Raw genomic sequence first — 14,424 nt, forward strand, 5'->3', positions numbered from 1 at the left:
ATTTCTTTCTTTTTACAATCTTTCTTTATAATTTGTTGATTGTATATGTTATTTTGGTTATGATTAAGATTTTTTATTTAATTATTCAGACATTGATACAAGAGTTATAATATACGTTATAATAGTACATGAGTAAATATTTCGTTTTATGTATTTATTTATCATCAATACATGTATTATTTTTCTAGTTCCCTCATTCATAAATTATGTAATATGCTATTTGTATATGTGAGTATATAAAATTCTTGAACTAACTCTTTCTATTGTCATGTTTTTAAATTCTAATAACAATGTTTTTTTTCTTTGTACACAATGTTGGTATTGAATATTTTCTTTTATTAAAATATTAAAAATCACTAATTAAGTATAATATTTAAGTAATTAAATTTAATTTTCTTTTCTAATATAGAAATGTGTTTTCTTTTAATAATGAATTTTATATATGGAATGGATCAAAAGACGATCCATATTAATTATTAATAATAGTTTCCATCCATTAAAATATAACAAAGATATTATTAATAACATGAAAGTGATAATGTAATCCAAAAATAGCTGGTGAAAATTCTTGAATGTAACAGATCAGAATAGAGCTGCTACTTGTAAACATTTTTGAAACCTTTACTTTGAAAGAAAAATTGACTATGGATAAAATAAGGATAACTATATAATAATCATGAAACCCTAAAATAAAAGTTTGTACTATTTCAAGCTTCTACCTTTTTGAAAGAAATCGTTGAGACGAAATCAACATTCAAGTTATTCATTGTAGAATTATTGAATTTCGTCATATGAGATCAAAATTAACTGCGATTATCTATTATTCTTAGAAAATATTTTGGAGAATAACAAATTTTCAAATATATAAATAAAATAGAATAAAAGATAATCGCTTCCGCTTTTTCACACAGAAAACTTCATGTCCAACTATTTGTACATCGATCTAAATAAATAACTGATATTATTATTACCTTCTTCATAGAATAGTATTTGGATTGTCGAGAACAATTCTTTTACTTTTGAGTTTCCGCTTTGGTAATAAGATTGATTAAATTACCCAAAAAGAGAGAGAAGAAAAATAACAAAATGTATATTAAGGACTATTTTGAGTTTAACTATAAATTTGAGGGACTATTTTGTTATTTTTCTCCATTGTTTTCCCATTACACTTATCAAATCTTCTTCTCCCTCACCTAGGGTTCCATCACCCTATACAATCCAGTGAAACCTTCCCATTTCAACACTTGGACCTAAGGATTTCGAAAAATCTCCCTATAACTCAACACAACTCTACAAATTCGAAGCAATTCCGATATGCCGCGCCACCGGGACTACGACGACGATGACGATGAACCAGAGGAGGAAGAAGAGGACGTGTATGAAGAGGAGGACGAGGAGGAAGAGGACGATGGAGGGAAGGCTGGACGGAAACGACGTAGATCAGATTTTATTGATGATGCGGCGGAGGAAGATGACGATGAGGATGAGGACGATGATGATGAGGATTATGGCGGTGGAGGTGGAGGCGGTGGTGGGAGAAGACGACCTAAACGGAGGACTGGTTCGGAGTTTTTTGATCTAGAAGCTGCTGTAGATAGTGATGAGGATGAAGAGGAAGAAGAAGGCGAAGATGGTTAGACTTACTATTTATTCTGTTTCCTTTTGGTTGTTCAGCTTGATTTGTTTAGTTGCCTGAATAGAATGAAGAATTCATCATAAAAAATGGATTGAAAATATTGTTTTTTTTTTTAAAAAAAGATTGGAATTTGGGGATAAGCAGATGAAGTAGGATCGGTATAGGTGGAGAGTTTTATTTTTCAATGACACGGTCTTTCAGATCTTTAAGGGTCAATTTGAGCATATGTTTGAAGCTGAACTTGCGAAATCTTTTGTTTTTGAAATTGAAGTCCGGAAAAGAAGTTGGTTGAAGTTTATGCTATATTGAAACATGTCTTGACAGTATAAATCCCTTTGTTGTGGCCTCTCCTTATCAAATGATCAAAGGCCTCTCCTTTTCAAATGATCTTCATCAGTGGTTAAGCTTACAGATGAAGGAGTATGCTGAAGAATTCAGCAACCTGATTCAGCTCCAATCATTTGTGTTTCGTCTGAATTTTGTATTCCAACTGTTGCCTGCCAAATATTCTGTTACTTGAATTCTTTTTCAAGTACGAATCTTAATATTATTCTCTAAGGGTAGATATCCCAACCATTTATCTTGCGAAAAAGATATTGCTCCTTCCAATTAGCCAATTTTGATTCCATCTATCCACTACTCCTTGTCAAATAAATTCAGATTTTGCTTGTGCCGCCAGAAGAATCCCAGGTAACTAGTAGGAAGAAACTGTGTTTGGCATCCTAAAATTTCAACAACAATCAGATCTTGAGTTGTGTTCAATTGAATTATTCTGCTCCTGGTCCAGTTTAAGCACACATAGTATCAGCCTCAAATATCTTAATTGACTCACTTCCATTCACAAAAATTAAGAGAATCATATGTATAGACAAGATGTGAAATAGAGAGGTCGTTATCCTGTCTGCATTTTCACTCTGGAACCACTAATCCAGCTTTCTGAACTGTAAAGTTGGTTCTTTTACCAAGTCCATCCGTTGCCAATTAGAATAGGAAAGGAGAAAAATGATCTCAATTCTCATTGTGTGAGGCCTTGTTGGGAAGCAAAGAAACCCTGTGATGGTCCATGTATTGTACAAAGAGCCCGAGAACTTGAAAGTGGTCATATAATGCCAAGTCCAGTTCATCATTTTCTTCTCAAAGACTAAACCTTTAACAAGAGTTCCCTATTCACATGAATGTATGCCTTCTCAATATCAAGTTTGCACATTATACCTGGTAATGGTATCTTCTCGCCCAGCCCAGTATCGAGGCATTCATTAGCGGTTAAAGCTACGTCCATGGTTTGCCTCCCTATCCAGAATTCAATAGGACTGCTGGACACTAATTTAGGCATCACCCTTCACCTTTCAGAGAGAATTTTAGCCACAATATTGTAGAAACTACCAAGTAGAATTATAGTTCTACAATCTCTTAATCCTCTAACCACACTCTTTTAGGGATAAGAAGTACAAATGTGACATTAAAGCTCTTCTCAGATTCGTCGTGGAAATATATGAAGGCCTCCATATTATCCTCTTTCAAGTAATTCCGCCACTTTTGGAAGAACCGGATAGTATACCCATGTGGTATTGGAGTTTTGTGACTAGCACATTGCTTTATTACTTCAAGGAACTCCTTTTCAAATGACTTTTGGAGCGAAATATTCCTTTCATCAGTGGTCGTAGGAGCTAGTCTTAATTTGATTATAGGTCGCTATGTTTCAGTCTTCAAAATGAAACTTTCATAAGAATCCAGAAGTCATTTATATCTCAACTAAATCCTCTAATATTGTTCCATCCACTTTTATCACATCAATATGATTACTCATTCTGTTAGCAATGACCATTTTTTGAATAAAAACTTGGTATTTCTATCTCTCTGCTTTAGCCACAAGTAGGTGTGTACATGACTGGGGTTGGTTTGGATTTTTCATATATTAAACCAAACCATTTGTGAATTTTTTAAAATTTATAAACCAAACCAAAATTAATAAAATTTGGGTTTTTTCAACCTCGGGTTGGTTCTGGTTTTTCAAATACCAAACCAAACCATTGTGTCGAATTTTTAATTCATAAATCAAACCAAACTAATGAACCTCGGATCTTTTCCAAATTTTTGGATTTTTTGGGTAAAGTTTGCATACAAACATATAATTAACTTGTGCTCCAAATATTTCCTTAGTCCAACCAAAATACAATTATCTAAGGTCTTCCTTAGAAAAATAACACGAAATATGTGATGAGTACTGTTGACACAAAATTATTCAATAAAAAATAATAATGTAATCGTCATATAAATAAATATTGTAAAGTCAGAACGGAAATAATCACAACTTAAAAGTACTAATGCTAAAATAAGTTTAATAAATATTAGTTACATTACTAAATATTTAAATTGTCTAAACTAATGTAAAACTAATTAACAAATATTCAATATTGTTGTCATTCTTAGTGTTGAATTGATTTTCTTTTTGGCAGTGGTATTAATTTGATTTTTATTTTATAATTATCAACATCTATGAACTATAATCTCTATTGGATCATTCCGAATTCTAAGTTTAAACTTGAAATAATATATTAAAAGATAAAAACTATGAAATATATAAGAAATGTTTTAAAATTATATCAAAGTAAATATTTTTATGTATAAAATAAAATTTTGAAAATTACATATATAATGTCGGGTTGGTTTGGTCTCGGGTTGTTTCTTTTTTAGTTAAAACCTAACCAACCCAAATATAGTCGGGTTTTTTTTTCAATACCAAACCATGTCAAACCAAAGCACTAGTTGGTTTTTTTTTTCGGTTTGCGGTTTGGGTTGGTTTTGTGCACCCTAGCCACAAACATGCCGACTTCCTTCTCCATGATATCTCCTCTTATTTTGCTCTCTCTTTCATCTGCATTTGGATTTTGGCCTATTTTTAATTCAGCTTCAATCAAATCTATATGTTCCCCATATCTATCTAAACAGCTCGGTTATATATTTAACACCGTTGGCTAAAAAGTAATTACTTGACTTGGGATAGAAGACCTCGCCATTACACAATAAAAGAGTATGCAGTGTAATGACACTGGTGGTATAATAAGATGAAATCTGTGGACTGCTGTAATTAAAGCAAAATATGGTGAATTGAGCAATATTAACAAGCCAGAGCCCACCTCATGATACATATCCTTGGAAGCATATCTTTGAACTGTGAGAGGATTTCTAGTTCAATTCAACATTCAGGTTAGGTAATAGAGGGATCACACATATCATTCTGGAATAATGGAAGTGGCATTGAATAAGGAGCTTCATAATTTATGTGCACTGGCAAACAACCAAGAGCCTAATGTCGAACAAAATTGGCAGCACAACAACAGTGACCTACTACTCAGGAGGAACATTCAGGACTAGAAGATGAATGAGATATGGAATTGTTTGTTAAACTAGCGGGGGTTTCTCCATACCTTCAGGTGGAAGATGGAATATTCATTGCGGCGAGGCACTATCTACAACTCTGCTCCACAAGTAGTTGATTGCCAAATGGACAAAACCACCCACTCCGCTTTAGCTGGGTAACATAATTTGAAATCTGCCTTATATCAAATTAACCTTAGGGGGAGGAGCACTCAGACATGAAACAGGTGTTATTTGTGCCAGATAGAGTTAGAAAATATTGGACACTATTCCTGCATTATACAGTAGCAGCATGTTCTTCTCCTTTCTCCTTTTTTTGAACTGACTTGCGTCATGTGTAACGGTATCAAGAAAGCATATGTAAGCTGGTGTCCGTGATGCGTTTGGAATGAGAAATCAGAGATGTTTTGATGGGTTCTCAGCTCCAAATTGTGCTCTAAAAGCAATGGCTTAACTTATTTAGCTGGCTCAATCAAGCTCCTGTAACTAGTTGTGCTATTTTTGGATGTGTTTCTTCCTTGATATTAGACTACAGTCTACACTAGTTCTTGCTTACATGAGCAAATACACTTTTTCCCGTTGCAATATCTTCTTGATGTTTTTAAATGAAACTTTTCCACTGCGCCCCCAAAAAGGATATTATTCAACATCTGTCACATATACTTTCTGGGTTAGCTGTTGTAGCTGTGACACTATCCTTGGGGAAATCTTTAGTTCGAAATGCTATGTACAGTTTGTTTGCAGTCTACAATGTACTAGCTGGAATTCTTGTCCAGTCTATGAGTTTGAAAGCTGGTGTGACCTGAGTTTGTCTCTGTTTAGGAAAAGTATTAGGGGAACTTATTTTATATAAACGGAGTAATACTTTACCTTGCTCAAAAAAATAATAATTAAATAAACGGAGTAATAAATTTGAGCTTTTCTTGTGGTATCTTTCTCCCTGCATTGTGTTTTATCTGTTGGTTTTGATTGTGTTTTATCTGTTGGTGTTGATTGTTAGATTTTCTTTTGCAGATTTCATAGTAGATAGTGGAGCAGATATTCCTGACGAGGATGGCGCCAGACGTGAATATCGTCACCGACTGTTGCCGCACGAGGACCAAGAAGAAGACCTTGAGGAGCTTACGAGAAGCATTAAGCAAAGATATGCGAGGTCACCTCATGTTGAGTATGATGAGGAAGCAACAGATGTTGAGCAGCAAGCTCTCTTGCCATCTGTCAGGGATCCAAAGCTCTGGATGGTGAAATGTGCGGTATGGTGTTGGCTTTCTGCCGTGAAGTTCAGCATTTTATTATTTTTTTAAAATTACAGTGGTGTACATGGTATCTTATGTAACCTCACTATTCTATCGGTTGCCTGCTACTTCCACTAACATGGGTACCAAGTAACTCTGCTCACAAAGGCTTAGGCTGAAGGAAAGAAATCACCTATTATTTTTAGGCTCCGCTAGGATTTAATCCGAGATATCGTGTTTCTTCTCCTACTTCATTGATCACTGGGCTGGGCCACTCCCTTGTGTGCTTAGGCATTTGTATATTTCTTTGTATTTTTTTTCAACCTTCACATTTTGTCTTGTAATTTGTTGCTACATCATGTTTTGTAGATTGGCCGTGAGAGAGAGGTTGCGGTTTGCCTAATGCAAAAGGCAATTGATAGAGGACCTGAATTGCAAATTCGATCAGTTGTAGCCCTTGATCATCTTAAGAACTATATATACATAGAAGCGGACAAAGAAGCTCACGTGAGGGAGGTATGTCATAGATGATACAGTATGCTCTGTTTTGGCTTATATTTATGTGACTTGCTAAAATAACGTGTCTATCGTGTAACCACCCAATAACCTGATTATTTGTATCATGCCTATATGCTTCAGGCGTGCAAGGGTATGCGCAATATATATGCCTCTGCGAAAATAATGCTGGTCCCCATAAAGGAGATGACTGATGTCCTTTCAGTTGAAAGCAAAGCGGTTGATCTTGCCAGGGATACTTGGGTCAGAATGAAGATGGGAACTTACAAGGGAGACCTTGCAAAGGTTGTCAAGTATTCTGCATTTTACATTGTTATGAGTAAATTTGGAAGTTCTGTTCTGATATTCGATCTTTCTGCTATGTAGGTTATGGATGTAGATAATGTGAGACAGAAAGTCGTCGTGAAATTAATCCCAAGGATTGATTTACAGGCTCTTGCGAACAAGTTGGTATGTTCATTTGGTTATTGTATTTTAACTCTTATACTTGTTAGTTGATAGGTTCTGTATTCTTGAAATACATGAGCATCAAATGTTAATGTTGTAAGAACCTATTGAATTCCTTATCTCATTAAAGGGATTGTTGAAACCTGGCTAACTTATACATCTTTGTAGATCCACAGCATTATATAAAGATGTTTTTTTTTGGCAATTATTAATATTGTGCTCACCTATTCGAAACAAATCTTTGTTGTCGAAAGAAACGGTTGACGTTCCTTCTTGCATGTTCTATTGCTTTTGTAGGAAGGGAGGGAAGCTCCAAAGAAAAAGGCATTTATTCCTCCACCACGCTTTATGAATATCGATGAAGCTAGGTAATTGTTCCTTGGTGTCTCTAGTTGCAATAAGAGCACAAATAATGGTCTACATGGAATTGCTTAATCTGTTTCTCATTGATTGCAGAGAGATGAACCTACGTGTGGAACGTAGGCGAGACCCGATGTCAGGTGACTATTTTGAGAATATTGGAGGTATGATGTTCAAAGATGGTTTCTTGTATAAGACAGTGTCAATGAAATCAATCAGGACCCTGAATATACAGCCAACTTTTGATGAACTCGAGAAATTCCGGCAAACTGGTGAGGGTGGGGATGGCGATATGGCTAGTCTATCTACTTTGTTTGCAAATAGGAAAAAAGGTCATTTTATGAAGGGTGACCGCGTTATTGTGGTGAAGGGGGATCTCAGAAACTTGAAAGGCCATGTTGAGAAAGTCGAAGAAGATACTGTTCATATCAGACCAAATCAGAAAGACCTTCCTTTGGTAATATTCCCCTTCTTTAAATACTTCTTGTTTCATGAATCAAGTGTCTCAGAATGATGAGTGAGTACTGTCATTTTATTAACTTATTTTGGGAGCAGACTTTGGCTTTTAGTGACAAAGAGCTATGCAAGTACTTTGATCTTGGAAATCACGTGAAAGTAGTATCTGGTTCATCTGAAGGTGCAACTGGTATGGTTGTCTCTGTTCAGGGACATGTGGTTAACCTGGTATCTGATACAACAAAGGAGCTTGTAAGTTGAGCATACATGGTAATTTGAGATCTCTAATCTGAAGTCTTCAGACCAATGGTGATTCAACTTTTTTTATTTTTTATACTGCAGCTCCGTGTATTTGCCGATAATGTTGTTGAGAGTTCTGAAGTAACATCTGGTCTCACTCGTATTGGGGAATATGAGCTCCATGATCTTGTAATTCTAGAGTAAGCATTTAGCTTCTTATGAGAGTAAACGGGACATGAAACAGTGTCGTCCTTTTTGAACCAACAGCTAAATTTCTTAATTGATTACACTTTCTGCAGCAATAAGAGCTTTGGTGTGATTATTCGTGTAGACAGTGAAGCCTTCCAGGTGAGTACTGTAGTTTGAGGTTGAAATTATTCTGCTAAGTGTGTTGCTCACATTTGGGTGATGTTATATAGGTCCTTAAGGGTGTGCCTGATAGACCTGAAGTAGCACTTGTTAGACTTAGAGAGATCAAAGCGAAAGTTGAAAAGAAAGGAAATGCCCAAGATCGGTATAAGAACCACTTGGCGGTGAAAGACGTGGTAAAAGTTCTCGAGGGTCCTTGTAAAGTGAGTATTGGCTTTTCTAAGAACTTTCTTGGGACTGACACTGTATACATTTTGTATGTTGTTGTTATAACAATTTTTGATACGTATAGGGAAAACAAGGTCCTGTTGAACACATCTTCAGAGGAGTAGTTTTTATTTATGATCGTCATCACCTTGAGCATGCTGGTTATATTTGTGCCAAAACCCAATCTTGTGTGTTGATTGGTGGCTCACGGGCAAATGGTGATAGAAATGTATGTATAGTATTTTCTTGCTTCTGGAAGTTTGAGCTCACTGTTGCTTTTGCAATTCTATCTTAACAATTGTCTTGCTGGCAAATATTGTTCTACTCCTCTAGGGTAACCCCATGTCATCAAGATTTGCGCATATGAGACCTCCACCACGTGCTCCTCAATCTCCAATGAGATCATCTAGAGGTGGCCCACCTATGAGTTGTAAGTTTCTGATAATGGTGATATCTGGATGTTATAAGTTTTTTTTTTTAAATTAAATTTTTTTTGTTAACGTGTGGAGCCCTGATCATCCAATGTTTATTATTACATGCTATTTATTACCGTTTCTATCTTTATTTTGTTTTTCATTTAATTATTAGTCTCAACCTTTATGCTTGGCGCGTTCTAGATGGAGGCAGACATAGAGGTGGACGAGGGCACGATGCTTTAGTTGGAGCTGACGTGAAAATTCGCCTTGGACCATTCAAAGGCTGTAAAGGGCGTGTTGTTGATATCAAAGGAACTTCAGTCCGAGTTGAACTTGAAGCCCAGATGAAAGTTGTTACAGGCAAGTGTTATTTTAATGTTGAGAATAGCCTCATTTTTTCTGAGTTCCTTTTTTCTCTCTTTTTTTTTGTGGGGGGTGGGGGTGGGGGGTGATTTCTTAAATGCTAAGGGTCCTCTTTTGGAAATTTTGTGGATGGAGGCTGTCTTGAATCCACCTTTTGGACAGTCATCCAAATTTAGGGCGTGATATTCTCTTTGAAGTTTTTGTTTGTTCAACTTTTGACTGCTTTCATTCATTGCTGACTGCAATGTTTCTTGCAGTTGATCGCAACCATATCTCTGATAATGTTAACGTGTCAGTGCCGTTCAGGTAAAGTATATTTCCATTCTAAAATTTGGGTTATTTTTCATGTTCATTGTCTAACAATTTTTTCTGTTTGCAGGGAACCATCTAGATATGGTTTGGGAAGTGAAACACCATCACATCCTTCAAGGACTCCACTGCACCCATTTATGACACCTATGAGAGATCCTGGAGGTCCATTATTCTGCTGCCCTGTTTCAATAGTGTTTTTCATTCTTTTCCCTCCCAGCTATTTGACTTTAGCTCTTCTCGTTATTTTCTTCTATAGCAACACCTATCCATGATGGCATGAGGACGCCAATGCGTGACAGAGCATGGAATCCGATGAGTCCAACTAGGTATGTTGTTTCTCTGGCGAAAATAAGCCCAATGGCTTAAGGTTTTGAAAATAGAATGAAGGCCATGTAATCTGCCTAGTTCTTATTTAGACCTGAAACTAATCACGAACACATATGAAGACCAAAGATCAGCAATCACTGTATCTAGTAAATGCACAAAAGCTTTCAAGTTTAAGGCTATAATTTTAAGACTTCCAGCCACACAAAGAGGAGAAATTTACACGTGACTTGTAAATTTTCCCTCTTTGTATGACTATAAGTTATAGAATTATCGTCTTGAACTTGAAAGCTTTTCTGTGCATTTGCTAGATATAATGAGTGCTGATTTTTTATCTTCATGTGTGTTAGTGATTACACTTTAAGTGGCATGCTCTTGCGTTAGATTGATCTTGCTATTTTAGTTTGTTGCTTTTACTGCCATAGATTTGGTGAATTGCAATTCTTTTCTCTCTATATTAAATGGTTGCAATGGCACAGTGACAGGGGGGGTGATTGGGAAGATGGAAACCCTGCTTCCTGGGGGTCAAGTCCGCAATATCAGGTTTTCACACTTTCCACTTTATTTCTATTTAAACCGTACTTTTCTCTTAAATGTGATTTGGTGTATGTGCGTTGCACGTGTAAATCGTATGTAGTGGAAATGACCTTAGATAGGAGGACACAAACAAGGTCGCATTGTCTTTCTATCCGTCCGTGCTAGTAGTTGTATTATTGCTCATGTAGTTCCTTGTACTTCAGTTATCGTAGTATTTTGCTTTGTTATTCTTTCACTTCCATTACTTCTTTTTTGGACTACTTTGGATTGTTTTTCCTTGAGCCGAAGGCCTATTGGGAACCACACCTCTACCTCTGAGGATAGAAAGTTAGGGTCAAATCTGCATACTTCTTACCCTGTGTAGACCCCATTTTTGTGTGACTACACTTGCTGTTGATATTATAATTTATCCTGAGAGTGTAAGCTATCCCATAAAGTTACAGTGCTCTCTCTAGTCCCACTAGCCTCTAATTTTTCTCCATCTATTTGGCCTTAATTTTTTGATAATGACTCTATTATCTCCTTCATTTTTTGATTACGAAAAACATAATACATTGGCCTTCCATATGTGGATATATTTTTTTTGTTAGCATCTTTTTTTATTGTTGATTCAACCCTCTGACATTCCATGATATAATGCTGACTTTGGGTCAGCAGATCTGGACCCAAATTCTTTTTACTGAATAAGAGGGCTGTTGGCTGAATAATGTTCCCCCATGGCATGTCACGTGGGTATTCCAACCTAGGGAAGGCCTTCACCTCTTCTGGACACCCCACGTGCCCCATCTAGCTATATTACCTTGAAAAAATGCTACCCTGTACTATATGTGCCTTCTATTATCCGCTAGTCTGATGTTCTCTCTCTTCTGGCAGCTCCGATACTGATTCTCACAGGAACTTCACACCAAATTGATACTGATTCTCACAGGAGCTTCACACCAAATTTGGATCTTAGAGACAATACCTTCACTTTCCACCTTCACCACTGTTGGGACTTCGTCGCCGTCACCCCTAACCATTAGTCGTACCCATTTTGAGTGATTTCTCAACTCCATCTCTTCTTCAGTTTGTATCTAGCCACCACAGAGGTCTCCGTTCTCCTTGAAAACCTTTTGGATCATTACTGAAGGCTAAGACCTATCAATCTGATCCAGACTTGATTCACCTCTTCATGTCTCGGAGCAGATCTCACCGTCGGCATCCACCATTGCAAGTTGAGTTTGTGTTTTTTCCGGTGCCAATCACCTCTCATTACATTCTCTGTTTCCAACTTAGAAGAGAACTTGAACATGAATAAATTTTGGCCCATTTCATTAATATTGATTCCAGATGACTGCTGCTTATGCATCTTCGTATTTTTGACTAAGAGGTGTCGGAAATATCTTCTTAGAGAGAGAACATAGAACTTCCAGCTTTTCACAAAGTTACCCTTAACTTTTGATGCCTAATTTAGAAATTCAAATAGCTAGAGCATCGTTTTCGTGTTGAACGAAGTTCTTCTAAATCAAGGCATTATGTCCCATTCTTTTTGAAAATTATTTATATTCCAATTTAATTGACGCTCTAACTCCTTTTACACCCTTTTTATTAAATTTTTTAGAAACAATAAATATAAGAGTTCATTAATTTCATTAATATAAGGTTTTAGTTGGTGTTAAAGAATGACAAAAGTCTCACATCGGTAGTAAAAGAATGACCAAAGTCTCACATAAGGCTTGGACAATCCTCCTCCCTTTGAGCTAGCTTTTTGGGTGTGAGATAGGCCTGAGACTTGATTTCAAATGGTATTAGAGCCAGGTTCCATCTCACCCGACGTTGGGCCTCTAAAATCAAAATTGCCCATCCGCCAGATGCTAAGCACTGGGCGTGAGGTGGGGTGTTAAAAAATGACAAAAGTCCCACATCGGTGGTTAATGAGATGGGTAGGCTTCTTATAAGGCTTGGACAATCTTCACTTTGAGCTAGCTTTTGAGGTGTGAGTTAGGGCCTAAGACCTAATTTCACAGTTGGAAACAATTTCTAATTCTTTTTCTTGAATTCCTAAAACGATTGAATTCCTAAAACATTTTTATCCTCTGTTAGGGCTTACACGACGATTTTGTGACAATTATTTAGAATGGGATGAAGGGAGTATACAAATTATACAATTAGTCTATGAAGACAAACAACATTAATTGCACGTATTAAATTCTAAATGCCTTTTCAAGGACTTAAAAGCTAAATAAGGGTACATTTGGAAATAATTACTAAGTTTTGTTTTGAATTCATAAATCGATAATTATTCTAGGACGATTGTATTTTGTTAAAAAACAATTCAAATGGGACAGAGGGAGTGTATATACCTTAAGAGGTTGTTAGGAAATGGATTTTTGGCCTAACTCAACCCAAATAGCTGGCTCTTGAGGAGAGGTTGCCAAGACGTTGTAAAGAGACCAGCCATCCCTTAAACCATTAATATAAGTGTCTTCACCCACTCCACCATGTCACTCAAGATTGGTAGAGCATGTGCAATTTTTATATGGGGGTCCAACATTGGGAAACAAGGAATTGGGATGGGTCATTCTTTGGTACCAACAAAAACAAAAACATATCCAGTGAAATTTCACAAGTGGGGTCGAGGGAAGATGAAATGTATGCAAACCTAACCATTACCTTCACAACCGTACCACTAGTTGTTCCCAAAAGACCCTCGACAACAAATCTAGGTACAAAAAAGGGGACAATGAGGAAAATATAGCAAGTAACTTGTAAGTAGTGCAAAATGTACTATAAAGAAGCAGATTTGTTGAGCGCTTCACCTCGCTTAATGTGTGGTTCAGTGTCGTTATCAAGGTTCTAAGACATACTTTCCTTGCCAATGAACCTCTTCTGGAGAGGCACAATATACAATTGATATGTCACTTCATCACAATTATTTTCAGTTTCTTCATTCATATATTTGTATCTCTCTGTACTTTTTCTCCCTTTGCGCCTTTAAAAAAGTAACTGAAATCCATGCTTTATTTGTGGTTTACGCTCAAAGCCCCAATAGATCTTAAGAGTTTTTTTGCGCTTTTTGCTTTTGATAAAATTGCCCAGTGCTCACATCGATGGTTAATGAGACGAGTAGTTTCCTTATAAGGCTTGGACAATCCTTCTCCCATTGAGCTAAGCTTGACTTACGCCCAAGGGCTAAGTTTACATCTTCCCTTATCAGGACATTTTACCTAGTTCAAATGAGGAAAAAAGCCAATAAGTAAACTTTTAGTTAATTTTAAATTTCTAAATATTAGGAAAATAATTAAATGACAATTCTGTCTCATGTGATTTTTTTTAAGGAGCAAAAAAGGTGAACATTTCATTGAGGGGCTTCTTGCTTTTAAATACATAGATTATATCCCCAAGGCCTTAGCTCGAGTGGCAAAAGGTGGTGAATTTGTGGCTTAGATCACATGTTCAAACCCCACACCATGCAAAGCAAAATCTAGTATTTAAGTGGAGAAGGGTAGAGGGACGGGCCCATTATCCACCGAGTTAAGATGGCTGGGATTGGTCCGAAGGGCGGGTCACAGGCAGATAATAAGAATATATATATATGTATATGTATATATATATATATATATATATATATATATAGTGTGTGTGTGTG

The 14,424-nt window shown here is 36.4% G+C and overlaps 1 protein-coding gene across 1 annotated transcript in view; it reads left to right on the top strand.

Annotated features, from left to right (window-relative positions):
- Positions 1 to 1,314: 1,314 nt before the first annotated feature.
- The window catches only part of LOC107017787 (putative transcription elongation factor SPT5 homolog 1), a 16,534-nt gene continuing 3,424 nt past the window's right edge, over positions 1,315 to 14,424 (top strand). Inside the window, exons 1-18 of the mRNA XM_015218051.2 lie at positions 1,315 to 1,633; positions 6,029 to 6,267; positions 6,619 to 6,765; positions 6,889 to 7,050; positions 7,132 to 7,215; positions 7,510 to 7,580; positions 7,669 to 8,029; positions 8,128 to 8,280; positions 8,371 to 8,468; positions 8,568 to 8,616; positions 8,688 to 8,840; positions 8,930 to 9,073; positions 9,178 to 9,274; positions 9,462 to 9,620; positions 9,881 to 9,929; positions 10,003 to 10,097; positions 10,192 to 10,261; positions 10,739 to 10,802. Coding sequence (XP_015073537.1) covers positions 1,315 to 1,633; positions 6,029 to 6,267; positions 6,619 to 6,765; positions 6,889 to 7,050; positions 7,132 to 7,215; positions 7,510 to 7,580; positions 7,669 to 8,029; positions 8,128 to 8,280; positions 8,371 to 8,468; positions 8,568 to 8,616; positions 8,688 to 8,840; positions 8,930 to 9,073; positions 9,178 to 9,274; positions 9,462 to 9,620; positions 9,881 to 9,929; positions 10,003 to 10,097; positions 10,192 to 10,261; positions 10,739 to 10,802 — 2,514 coding nt within the window. The remainder of the gene's footprint in view (positions 1,634 to 6,028; positions 6,268 to 6,618; positions 6,766 to 6,888; positions 7,051 to 7,131; positions 7,216 to 7,509; positions 7,581 to 7,668; positions 8,030 to 8,127; positions 8,281 to 8,370; positions 8,469 to 8,567; positions 8,617 to 8,687; positions 8,841 to 8,929; positions 9,074 to 9,177; positions 9,275 to 9,461; positions 9,621 to 9,880; positions 9,930 to 10,002; positions 10,098 to 10,191; positions 10,262 to 10,738; positions 10,803 to 14,424) is intronic.

The sequence above is a fragment of the Solanum pennellii genome, chromosome 4 (assembly GCF_001406875.1).
Source record: "Solanum pennellii chromosome 4, SPENNV200".
NCBI lineage: Eukaryota > Viridiplantae > Streptophyta > Magnoliopsida > Solanales > Solanaceae > Solanum > Solanum pennellii.